Genomic DNA, 12,282 nt, shown 5'->3' on the forward strand with positions numbered 1-12,282 from the left:
TCTCCTGACGTCAGCTGCCCTCTGATGATCACTGCTGACCGTTGCTGGCAATTTCTAACATGATATATATGTATTAATGTCTGTGTGATATAAATTTACGGCAATACAATTTCAAAGAATTCTATTTGTTATCATCATTTTTTACCTTTCTTTTCTTCTTCAAATCATTCCCACTCTTCGCAAGGCCGCCAACATTTTAGAGAAATTCCGGACACTTTGGAAATCCGGATTTGGCCTTGACCCAGTTTCAAAAGTGGGTCAAGGCCACCTGTACCCTTTGGGCGCCTGATTTTTTGGGGTTTTAGCCGGTAAGAGTCCGGCATGGCTGTCCATAAGGATTTCCCCACGTACAAAAAAAAAGCGTCTTTTGAACTTTCGAAAACAATTTGTTTAAAATCTCTGTTTATCTTGAACCATATATGGTGTACGCGATAATTGAACAATGTATTCTGTGGTCCAAACGTGTATCGTTTCGTCCAGGAGTATATTACGAGAGGGTATAAAAAAGACATCGGCACACGCCCTTCTCTTTTTCTTTTTTTAACACGTATATTTCACTTTCCGTTGAAAAATAATGCCGTAAATCGTCGTAGGAAATAATAGAATCTGCACAAATCAACTCACTCGGCGCACCACTATTATTCGCTAGAGATATTTACAGTGACTGGAACTGTCTCTCGATGAGGTCTTTGGTTGCGTTCGAAGGGGTATTTTGGCGGGATCGAGGCTCTCCTCCGCCGTGGGGATTTTTTTTTCGTGCGTAGAACCTCTCGTAGAAGTAGGGGGGAAAGATAGTAAGGGGGGAGGGGCAACATGGCGGTGAAAAGACGAGGCATTTTTCCAATTGTACATGCGATAGCGAAAAAGTGTGCAGCGCTAGCCTACCCTGTTCCTCCATTAATTATCGTAAAAAAGACATCCGACGAATTAACGAATACCGAATACCGAATACCGGACATATCATAGAGACGACGATTTCGCGAAATAAGTGAACCCTTAGGACGTCGTAATAAATAGTGGCGAGCGATAGTTTACTTTTAAATAGTAATATTAATTATTAATAGTGGAATGCTCGTAGCGATAGTTACGAAGTCGAGGCCGTAGATTCGGCTTTCGATTATAAATGTCGAAGTTATAGTCGTAAATGGGAGCTGAGGGGAGTAGGGACGAAAAAGAGAGAGAGAGAGTGCGATAAAGAGTTAATGGTCGTAGTCAGGAACATGCGACATTTACACATCGAGATACATTTAAAACGTGTGCGTTGCGTCATCTCGCGTCTTTTCATGAATTTTCTCCGCTTCGAGAGCTTCGAAGCGCTCCGTACCACTCTTTCCGGCGTCTATCGATCGATCGGTCGATCGGTCGATCCTCCGTGTCGCCCCGTCGCGCGCGTGCGCGCGTTCAAAGGCGAGACGTCGCTCGATCCGCGCGTGGCGCTCGATTCGAAAAGCAGCCCTAACACACAAAATATACACGAACAGGACTCGTTCGAACATTTGCTTTTGATTAATCCCATGCGGTCTTTGACACGCTCGACACATTGTCCTTTTGATTAGCTTCGCGTCGAACGCAGTTTACTGGAAACTCATTTACAATAATATCGACGCTTCGTTATGCGATACGATGCACCTAATTTCGACACTGATTCGATCGTCGACACTGTCAATTAATTACGATTATTAGAAACCTCCATGATATTTTTGCCGTTCTTCTATTCACATTTTGATATTTACTTCATCTGCGTTCTATTATCACATTTTTCGATTTTTATATTTATTTTGTTCCCTTTGATTCGCTCGTGTTCGTACAATTACTATGTCGTTATTCGTGCGATTAACAAAAGTCGAGATTAGATACGACCAGGACACGTACCTTGGTAAAACCGAACGTTCGTTAAACGTACGATACGTTGTTATCGAAATAATTTATTACGTTCGTAATAGCAAAAAAAAAATAGTGAAAGATATGTTACGACAGAGGTAAATAATAATATCCGGAACGTTGCATCGCGATCGAGAGTGACGATTAAAAACAAAATGTGTCGATAACTAGGACATGTATCTCGGTAAAGGAAAAACATGGACACGCATCCGACTAATGGTGCAAAGAGGTAAACGACGTGTGCTACGACTTACTCGACGCGTAGCAGGAAGGAATATACCGGATCGCGAAGGGTTAAATGCTCAGCGAAAACCACGACGTCGCGAGCTTGCATAATTCGTGCAACCTGACGCGAGACGTGGATATTTAAAGTGACTTGCGCGGTGTGGCTAATAGATACATAACTATGAGTACGTACAGTTCGACCGCCCATTTACGCAACAGCATATGCCTACCGAAGGTCAGACACGACAATAAAGATTTCTACGTGTTCCGAGCTTTGATTTTGCTCTCTCCGTCGTTCCACTTACGGATCACCTTCGTAATTCGTCGCTAAATAACTATTAAACAGCCTTTCGCGCAGTCAGGTGGCAGGAAGTGCCTCAGAACTCGTCGAAAGTAATCGTCGATTCGATCGAGATCAGCGAGCCAACGTCGAATCAAAGGATCCAGCTTAGATCGGAGCTCTACAAATTGACAGATGTTTGGAAATCTTTTTTAAAAAACTATTGAACCTGTTTGGAAATCTTTGCGATTTTGGTTCTGGACAATATTCTCGATAATTACAAAATTGTAATTTTACGGTGAACAAACATTCGATAGCTCTTTAAAAACTATACGGTTACGTAACACGGATGGCGATGCACAGAGTTTAGAATAGAAGGCAGAACGTTTATTGCTATAGAAATTTTTCGTCGCCTTTCCAGGTGTCCAGAGTGACATCGATGCTTGCACAAGCAAACTGCTACCGGGTTAAGAATCTCGAGCAAGCTCTCATAAATTTTTCACGCGATTTCGAAGCTCAGATAGTCAGGATATTTTACGGTTCGTGCATGGTAAGAGTATTTCTTACTTTGTTTTCGAGTTTAATACCGGAGAAATAGATTTTCACTTAAGATTCTCAACTCACGATCGTGTCAGCTTTTCTCTCTGCAATCAGAGGTATTCTATTTTGTTTCGAAACGTCGTTTTCTGTTTCGCGTGTTCTGAAAAGCGTCCTCGAGATACGCCTGGGGAATGCTAGCCCGGTTCGCGCGAGCAGCGGCGTCGGTTGCAACGTCGCAGGCGTCGTCGCGATTTCCAGCCGCGTACGCATTTACCTGTCAAGCTATAAAAAAACGTTGTGCGCTTCAAAGTGTTCTTTACCCCCTCTTTGGTTAACTGCTATGGACGGATGCATTCGCGTCGATCTTCCGGAATCGCCGTGTCGAGACGATCTTCCTTGTTTTGATTCTCCGATGCCCTCGAAACGGAATTTCGAAAACGAAGCGCGTCGAGTATTGTCGCCTATAATCAATATAATCGCGAATGGGCAGTGCTTTTCTTCTCTTTTCGGTTTCGTATGACTTTTTTAGGGTTTCTACGTTCGTTACACCGGGACCACCGGAACAACGTGTGCTCGTAATACTTTCCGAAAGTGTTTTAGTCCTCGTTGCATTCGTTGATTCGAATAATCCGGTTGTCGAGAGTCTCTCTTCCTCTCTGGAGTTGTTTATCGTTTCGTAAACATTTCACGCAACGTCGTTCGAACGCGTAATAGTTATTAGATTTTATGGAACATCGCGAAACGTTTTTATTTATATGAACCCGCCGAGGGCGTCGTGGAAGTCTTGCAAATAGGCGAGAAGCTGTGGCATGGTCGGTCGGTCCCTGGAAAGACCTAGCCAACAGACGGCCATCACGGCGAAAAGTTCGTCGGGGCACGGTCTAGGTTGGACCAATCGATAGCCATCGCGAAGACACGCCATCATTTCGAACGGGTCCACTTCGACGTACGGTTGCTGACCCAGAGTCGCCAGCTCCCATAGAAACACGCCAAACGACCACTGAAAATATTAAAAAATTCATCAGTAAGGCAATCATCTCTCAAAATATGGTTATTAAATCCTTGTGTGGCATAACAAAGAATCCTTAAACGTAGGGAAATAGAGAAGACACTCTAAAGTGAGTAAAGAGATTTATAAAACAGAAAATTTCTGGGCACACATTATATTTTTGCTAAAGAATTTTTTTCTCGAAAGTAAGTAGGAATTCGTGGATATGTCCATTCACCAAAAATGATTGTAATTGATCCCTACAACTGAAAATAATTTTTCCAGAATGATTTGAAATTTTTTAATTTCGTCGAATTACCCGCCTGTCGATTTTTCTTGAAAATTCGTTTTTGATGTTTAATAAATTTAAGAAAAATTAATTCTCAAGCTAAAATCAAAATTCTAATCTTGCAGAATATTATACGGTTTTGATCTGGCAATGATCGTGTTAATGTACCGCCAGTTAATCAATTTAATGATTGTTTGGACCGTGCTTAGGGCATCGATCCGGTCCCGAGCAATTCGGTAAAGCGTTACGCGTGAAAATCTGATGGATTGTGCCCACGTGTCGATTCCGTATGGCGAATAGTCGCGTTTGTCACCGAATTTTATTGGAATCCGATCGGTCGTTGTCCGTGGCAGATAGTAAAGTGTCAAAACTTTATTGGCGTTCGGTAAAAATTATGACCGTACCACGTCTGTTGCCGTGCTGTACTGGTTGTGCTGGAGAGTTTCCAAGGCCATCCAACGAATGGGTCTGTTTTCGTTATCGCCCAGACAATGGTAATCCTGAGGGAAAAGGTCTCGCGCCAATGCAGTGTCGGCTAATCGCACGCGAAGACTGCATGGCTCGATCAGGCAATTTCTGGCAGCGATGTCCCTGGAGAATCCATAGAAAAATTCATAAACATACAAAAATTTAATGACCAAACCTAAACTACGAATTTAGAACCCCAATATAGAAAAAAAAAAATAAAGTTACGAAACTATACGAATGGATGTGTCTGAATATTCTAAATTATATTATCTTTGGTAGTTAGATTAAATAAAGTTTTGATACGTTTCAACCACGATTCCAACGATCGAGTATATGCTGAAAAATTGCGCGACTGGACTCTTTCCTTCAGGAAGCAGTCCAATTGATTCGGTCAAGTGCACCGCGTAGAGAGATATAGGTAATCACCTGTGTAGAAGCCCTCGACCGTGCATGAATGCCCCTGCCCTGGCAACCTGCGCGCCAACGTGCACGAGATCCCTGGTCACAGGATGGTGGTTCCCGTCGGTGAGGTACAACTTTAAATTCAGCTCGCCAGTCGTACTCATGTACGCCAATAACGGGCAGGAACTGTCCAGGCAAGCGGCCGCTAGCGAAGCAATGTTTGCATGCACTAAGCCCGCCAATTGCGAGCCCTCCACCACCAGCAAAGAGGCCTGATAAGTCGACGCCACTTCTAAAATTTCAAATTTCCCGCGTCAGTTCGACGTGACTTCCGCCCCTTTGCGCGCGCGAAACACTCAAACTAACGATAGAGTTTCGATCGAAAACTTTTTCAAGTTCGTTTGCAAATAATAATTGACGTACATAGACCATGCATCTTATAGAAGTTGGTGTCACGTTTAGTTTGGCGAACTATTTTGCTCATCTCGCGACTCACAGTCAATTTTAACTGCTAAAATCTGTAAACGCGTGCTCGAACATGACGATTTTCGTTTCGCATGACTGATCTCTACAGTTTGCATCGGTTCCACGCGACCGAACACATCAGTTTCCGTTCTGCGTGGCCGATTTCGACTGAATCGGTTCCGCGCGACTGAACCATAGCATAGTTTCATATCGTATTAAATCTAATATACATTAATTTCAGATTATATACGTCGGTCTATTTAATAAAGAGTCCATGGTTTGTGTTTATAACAAAAAAGAATGCGCTAATATATGAACGCTTACGCCGTCATCTAGGAACGTTCAAGTTTGTCGAGACAGTTGGTTGTCTTCGACGCTAGATGGCGCGTCAAGTATTTGTGATCGATTACTATCGATACTGTTACTGATTCTTCCTCGCTCCTTCAAGTATCACTTAATGCTTTGCACACGTTGTATCGTATTCATCAATAAAATTAAATAGATCCAGTTACGAAGTATAGAAGAATTATAATGACTCAATTGATGAATAAAATATAGGTGCTGGGTTCGCAGCCCACGCTCGTAGACCATCTTATAACGGTATCTTAAAATACATTTATGCATTCGTTGCAAATGTATGCAATATGTTTTTATATTAATAATATTCTCGAGCACACATGGACAAGGCGCTATCTAGCGTCGAAGAAGAGGAACCATTCCTCGACAAACTTGGATGTTTTATCCTAGGTGGTGTGGCACTCTTTTGTAGCGCGGGAATGTAATTATTATTTAAACCACAGATCTTTCACCCAATGTATTTTTTCGGTCCATTTTTCTGGGGTCTCGAAACCCCATTACCATTTTCGCAATATTACCAATAGATTTAGTAATGAATTTCAATCCATTCGCCATAGTCAACTTACATGTATTTACGCATACACTACAGCTGTCTGTCCATTATTGCTAATTCAGTGAATAATTTCTCAACTGACCGCCATCCATGAGAAGAGGACGTTAAAATCACCTCCGAATTTTCAGGTCGGTATGGCAGTCAGATTGGGCCGCGAAAGTCCATAAGGTGAAAGGTCTACTAGTATACCTCGTCTGTGTTTAAACGACACTTTACTACATTTGAACTGCATCAAACAAATCACCAATACTGTTATATGCGACGATAACTAATTTTGAGGAAACATTTCACAGGAGACAAATAACATACTTTGGATGCAATTTCCAGAGACTAGAATTTTTATAATTTTAATTAATTTCCATATACGTATAAAGTGATGTCGAAATACCTGTCACTGTCTTTATGATGACTTCCTGTTCTCGGCCAGCCAGCTCCATTGTGCCTTTGTAAACGCGGCCGAACGTGCCCTCCTGCACGAGATTGCGACAGTACAATGCCGAGCTCGACACAGCTAGCGCCCTGGCCTTCTCGCACGGATCGGTCGACTATAAATTAACAAGACACGATATCGATGCATTGAAATCAACGCTTGTAAACACCATAAGAATTATCAAATAATTCACTAACGGTTAGTTAAGACTTCTAGATGTAAATCGTGTCCTTCGAGAAAAGAATTTCGATGAGCAAAACGCATAAAAAACGTCCAAACACTTTTCTCAAAGTACCACGATACAACCGTAAAACATTAATCGTTATTGTGGCGATACCTCCTGCGCTCGTCGGCAGAGGGCCACTCTCAACTAGTCCTTCTCACAAGCACTCGATCGACCACTTATTGGTACATACATGCTTCTCGATTCGACCAACTAGTGTCTCAAAAGCATCAAATATCTCAACTTACTAGCAGAGTTAGAGTTTGTGCAGCTCTCAAATCGTCGCACACACTCGGTCTGTGCATAATTTATCAACATCGTGGGGTGGGGGGGAACTCATTAAAAAAGCATTTGTCGCCTGTAACAGAATGACGAGAAAAGGAGCTCTCTCGCGAGGTCCCCGAAGGACGAGAAGAGAAAAAAAGGACCGCCAGAACCTTCTTCTCTCCTCCCCCTTCCAGCTACCGCTTCCGTCGTTTCTCGTCGTGGCGGCGCGTTGTTCCCCTTTGTTCCTCGTCGGTTTTCCGCCGGTTCCCGCGTCTGGGAAGCTGCGGGGGAAAGCCTTCGAAGCCGGGAGCCAGCAAAGGCTCGGTTATTCATTAATTTCAATTTTCCGGAGTTTTGCCTACAGCCCCTCCCATTCTATTTGCACGCGCCTACGCGTACGCGTCCCCTGCTTCTCGCGCATGCGCACTAGATCCTACGGAGAAAAAATCTCTGCCCCGGAAGACACACGACCCCGAAAAATCAGTTCGCGAAACGCATTTAACGCCTGGAAATGAAATACGACGGTCAAGGCCAGCTAAATACAAAAATATATTTGTAAAGCTAATAAATTCATATTCAATTATAATAATAAATCTGGTGAGATGACTCAGGTATAAGAATATATTAGGTAAATAACGAAGAGAAAATTATTTTCGTAGTGTAAATGCAGAACTTGGATGTCTACCAAGTCGATAAAGCGATTCAGCGATATATGTTTGGGAAACGTTAAACTTAATTGAGAGCTATCCAGTAGCGATAGGACGATTTATGGCAATTGCTGTTCGTAAATCATATTTATCTATTGCCTTTGATCGCTCCGGAACGCGGTGCATCGTCTAAACTAATATTTCCTGGCACAAGTTTCTGAAACCACATTTGACAGACTTGAAACTTGACTATTGTTCCCCTTTGACGATCGTGAAGGAATACGCGTCGAAATCTTTACTGTTACTAAAGCTGGGAGATGCTTCCGAATAAAAATAAAAATTTCAGCTACCTTTAATTTCAAAAAACTTACATCTCCAAAATCCAAACAGACAAACTTTAGAATTTATTTATTTATTATTTCTCAAAAATCGATATTTACAAAGGTTTCTAATAGAAGAATACTTGTATCTTCGAAACTATGCAGAATTTTCAGAAAAAGGCGAAACAATTTATTAAAAATTTGTATTAAAATCCAAGTTTCCTTTCAAGCTAATGCACACGCGAGGCCTCGGGTTTAAGATACAAAGGGTTGCAGCCATGTACCCTCTTTGAACGCATGGAAGCGAGCGGAACCGATTCGAGAACATGCAAGCAAGGATTACAGTAGCATTTGGTGAGAATGCAAATGCTAATACCACGGCTTATCGGACACTGTAATTATTACGTAGGCGATTTTCAACGCCGTACTTATTTACGCTGTCGTAAAAAAAAAACTCCGTTTTCAAGCAGCTTTTCTTCTCGCTCTACGTTTCCCGGCTTTCGTCGTCGACGCCTACCTTCGTCGAGTACGTTTTTTCTCGTGTTTCTCATTTCTCTTCTCCCTTCGCGAGAATCCATCTTGTTCCTCTCGATCTTTGATTTTTGTCCCTACGTTCGTTGATACAAGCGTCAGGAACAATTGGACATTTTCACTGATGTTATTTTCCATATAAAATTTCCTTCAAGATGACAAAAATTAAAAAATATTCCTACTCAAAGTCTTTTCTGAGAGTTTAATCGACAAAATTTATAAAATAATGGATAACTTATTGGGTCCTTGTACCCTTGTCAAATCTGAAACATAATACCAAGAATATTGCAAAGAATCTCGAACGATAAAACCGTCCATTTAAATAAATTTTCAGAAAACAGAATATTTTATTTCAATTATCTTATATTATAAACAGAGGGTTCCACGACGGATGGGAGCTTCGAAGAACTATGGAAATAGTAACTAAAACGCTAAGTGCCAACCGTAGTAACAGAAAATGACTAATAAATGCGACTCGATGTCGATCGCTATCGTTCGACGAGTGTTTGTTCGCCGCCATTGATTACAACGCTATCGTTCGTCGACAGACGGAAAAATAAAGCTGCCCTCCCCCTCCCCTGGGCGATCGCGGCAACGTTCGTTGCATAATTAACGACGCGTACTGGCATTAGTTAAAAAAGAAGAAGAAAAAAAAAAGAGATGCAGAAGAAACAGATTCGTAATTGCCGCGTAAAATGAATGGGGAAGCGAAATCCAACCGGCGTCGAATGTTTTTGTTGTAATGAATGTAGACTGACGAATCGCTTTTATACAATCACAATCGCGCTATTGATTTAACGGTGCCGGGAACGAACTTTTTGCCGGATGCGCACGAACCAGCAATTCGATTTATTTAGCGAGAGGGTCTCGTCAAACACCGACCGTGTGTTTTACCGGACCGGGCACTTTAAAAGCTTCATTTTCGGGACAACCGGGGTCCCCAGTCTCGCGCTAAGAGCCGATCCACCGTCAACTTTCGACACGATGCACGGAATTAATAATACAGTTTTCGATTTAACTCGATTAAAGCGTTCGTAGACCAAGATCGACGACAGACGGGAATCCATTAAACCTCCAACGACCAACACTTGGGTCCACTTTCGATCGAATAGAAATTTCGTTGCTCAACGTTCTGGTATTTTTATGTATTTATTTAACGTTATTTGTTAAAAGGTACAACCTTATGACCCCAAACTATCGATTTGCATGGGCCAAAACGATCGAATTTTATATCAAATATAGTTTTTCCTTTAGATTTAATATTTTCAATCGAGATCCTTTTGATTTAATCGAAGGTGAATCTGAATAAAAGGTGATTCGAATAAAAATTTCGTTGTCCAAAATTCCAATATTTTAATAGTTTTGATAGATGAAAAGATCCGACCAGAAAAGTATCGAAAGTCCAATTAAACGATATTCTTAGCACAGTCTACTTCATTTTGGGAATAAGAACACTGTTTAAAATCGATTTAGAATCAAGTCACGTTCGACTGGTTCGTACGGTGCAGCGTGGGAGTTTAAACATACGTGGTGCGTTGAAAAGGTCGTCGTACCCTGTTCTCTAGGTTTAATCTTCAGTCCAGGGTGATCGGTTGTTAACGTTAACATACTCTAGAATATAGTCTTTCAGCAGTTCGATCCATTAATCCTTAGATTATAGCGTGCGAAGTATGTGTAGAGCTTGTTAATACTATCCTTGTTACGGTATATTGTATACTATTACATAATTCCCTCTAGAACTTCTGTGAACAGGAACACGAGTTGTTTAAATAATTTAAAACTACGCTTTCTAGAACGTCGCCATATTTTACATGAATTAATCATTAGACCTTATTTCTTGTCTAGAAATAAGCTCTCGAAACGATTCCAACAGACGCTTGACTATATCGTGTTATCGACGCAAAACATAAAATATTTCAGTCGTAAACAACGATTGTCGTCTAACCAAAATGGTTAAAAAGTTTTTGTTAACGAAGTTCTATTTTCGAAAGTCTTCGAAACCAGGAGACGTCTCGTTTTGGCGACAGAATGGACGGTGTTGGGCGTCTATCGGGAAAATCAGGAGCGAAACGCGTCTGTTCTCGCGCTGAAGATCTCCGGTAGACAGGAACAGTAATGACTTCTTCTTCAGCAATGGGATCTCAAGCGTATCGTTTTACAGGAGGGATAAGACGTTCCCGGATTACATGACTGGGTGAGTTCGAAGGCGACGCGAAAACGAGCAAGAAGGGACGAAACGTAGCGATAGCGATAGCCAAGTTTCTGTAAAATTTGTGGTTACGCTTATACAAGCTAATATTACCGATAAAAAATATACAATACAATATACAGACATAACGATGTCTGTTTTGGAATAAAATTCGTTCGTACTGGGCTTAGTTTTCGAGAGAATCGAGTTTGAACGTCAGCGCGAGTAGAAAGAACTACGATGGTCAGACGCGCAAGTAGAAAAAACGATGAATGGTCGAACGCGCCAATTAATTCGTATTCATTTATCTGCAAAACCAAGCACCGTACGTACAAATTTTATTCTTCGTTTCAGACTTATTGTTTTACGTAAAATCGGACCCCCTTTTTAGCTTGTACCATAAGGATTGGACAATTAATATTACTGAATTTCTATTATGAATCAATTAATAGAATCAACGAAATGGGAGCTTCGTAGATGATTGTTTCAACCCCTGAATACAATAATTCGTATCTTGCGTATTTCTTATACTTTTGCATATTAAGTGCATTCTGTACTTCACCCATAAATGCATACACATTCAAACTCTAATAATAACAGTTAATCAGCCTCGTAATAGACGTCGATATAAGTCAATAATTAACCTCCGTTCGAAACGTTCGATTTAATCATTAATTCGACGAACCCCAAGTAACGTGAACAACCCTAAAAGGTTTATCGAGAATATAATTTATCTAATCGTCGAGCACAAAGTGAAAGTCTCCAAGTAATATTGTCGGTGCGATTAGAACCGCAAGCTCTTAGAGTCTGCGCAAACATTTTAAGATCAGCCCTAGCTCGCGTCTTGACGTGCGTGGTTTGCGTTTGTATAAACACTTCGCTCCGTGTGTTTCTTCGTGTCGGTGCACGAGTCGCCTGGCTCGAGGGTGGCGTTTCAGACGACGCCGCGAAGGGTTCAAGCATACGCGTATACCCGGTAAATTGATCCAAGATCAAAGCCGAAACAATCACAGGACTCACTTCCAGTTTCCCTCTTCCTTCTCTCCGCCTTTCAGCCTCCCTCTTCCTCTATGGTTTTGCGGAGGGTTACCCAGAAGGAGGAAGGTAACCGCGTGTGTAACCTTCCTGCCATGACTTCGTCTTTGAATGCCTTGAGCTCAGGTGATATCACGCACCATTTCTTTTTTCCCGGGGGAATTAACGTGAAACGATCATCTTGTGGCCGGTT

At 41.7% G+C, this 12,282-nt stretch overlaps 1 protein-coding gene across 2 annotated transcripts in view; it reads right to left on the reverse strand.

Annotated features, from left to right (window-relative positions):
* Positions 1-615: 615 nt before the first annotated feature.
* LOC143351486 (tyrosine-protein kinase Dnt) overlaps positions 616-12,282 on the reverse strand; it is a 113,632-nt gene continuing 101,965 nt past the window's right edge. For both annotated transcript variants that reach the window (XM_076783023.1, XM_076783022.1), the window contains 4 exons: positions 6,837-6,993; positions 5,098-5,365; positions 4,608-4,794; positions 616-3,926 (listed from right to left, as the gene is read on the reverse strand). In XM_076783023.1, coding sequence (XP_076639138.1) covers positions 3,678-3,926; positions 4,608-4,794; positions 5,098-5,365; positions 6,837-6,993 — 861 coding nt within the window. In that variant the 3' untranslated portion in view covers positions 616-3,677. The remainder of the gene's footprint in view (positions 3,927-4,607; positions 4,795-5,097; positions 5,366-6,836; positions 6,994-12,282) is intronic.

The sequence above is a fragment of the Colletes latitarsis genome, chromosome 2 (assembly GCF_051014445.1).
Source record: "Colletes latitarsis isolate SP2378_abdomen chromosome 2, iyColLati1, whole genome shotgun sequence".
NCBI lineage: Eukaryota > Metazoa > Arthropoda > Insecta > Hymenoptera > Colletidae > Colletes > Colletes latitarsis.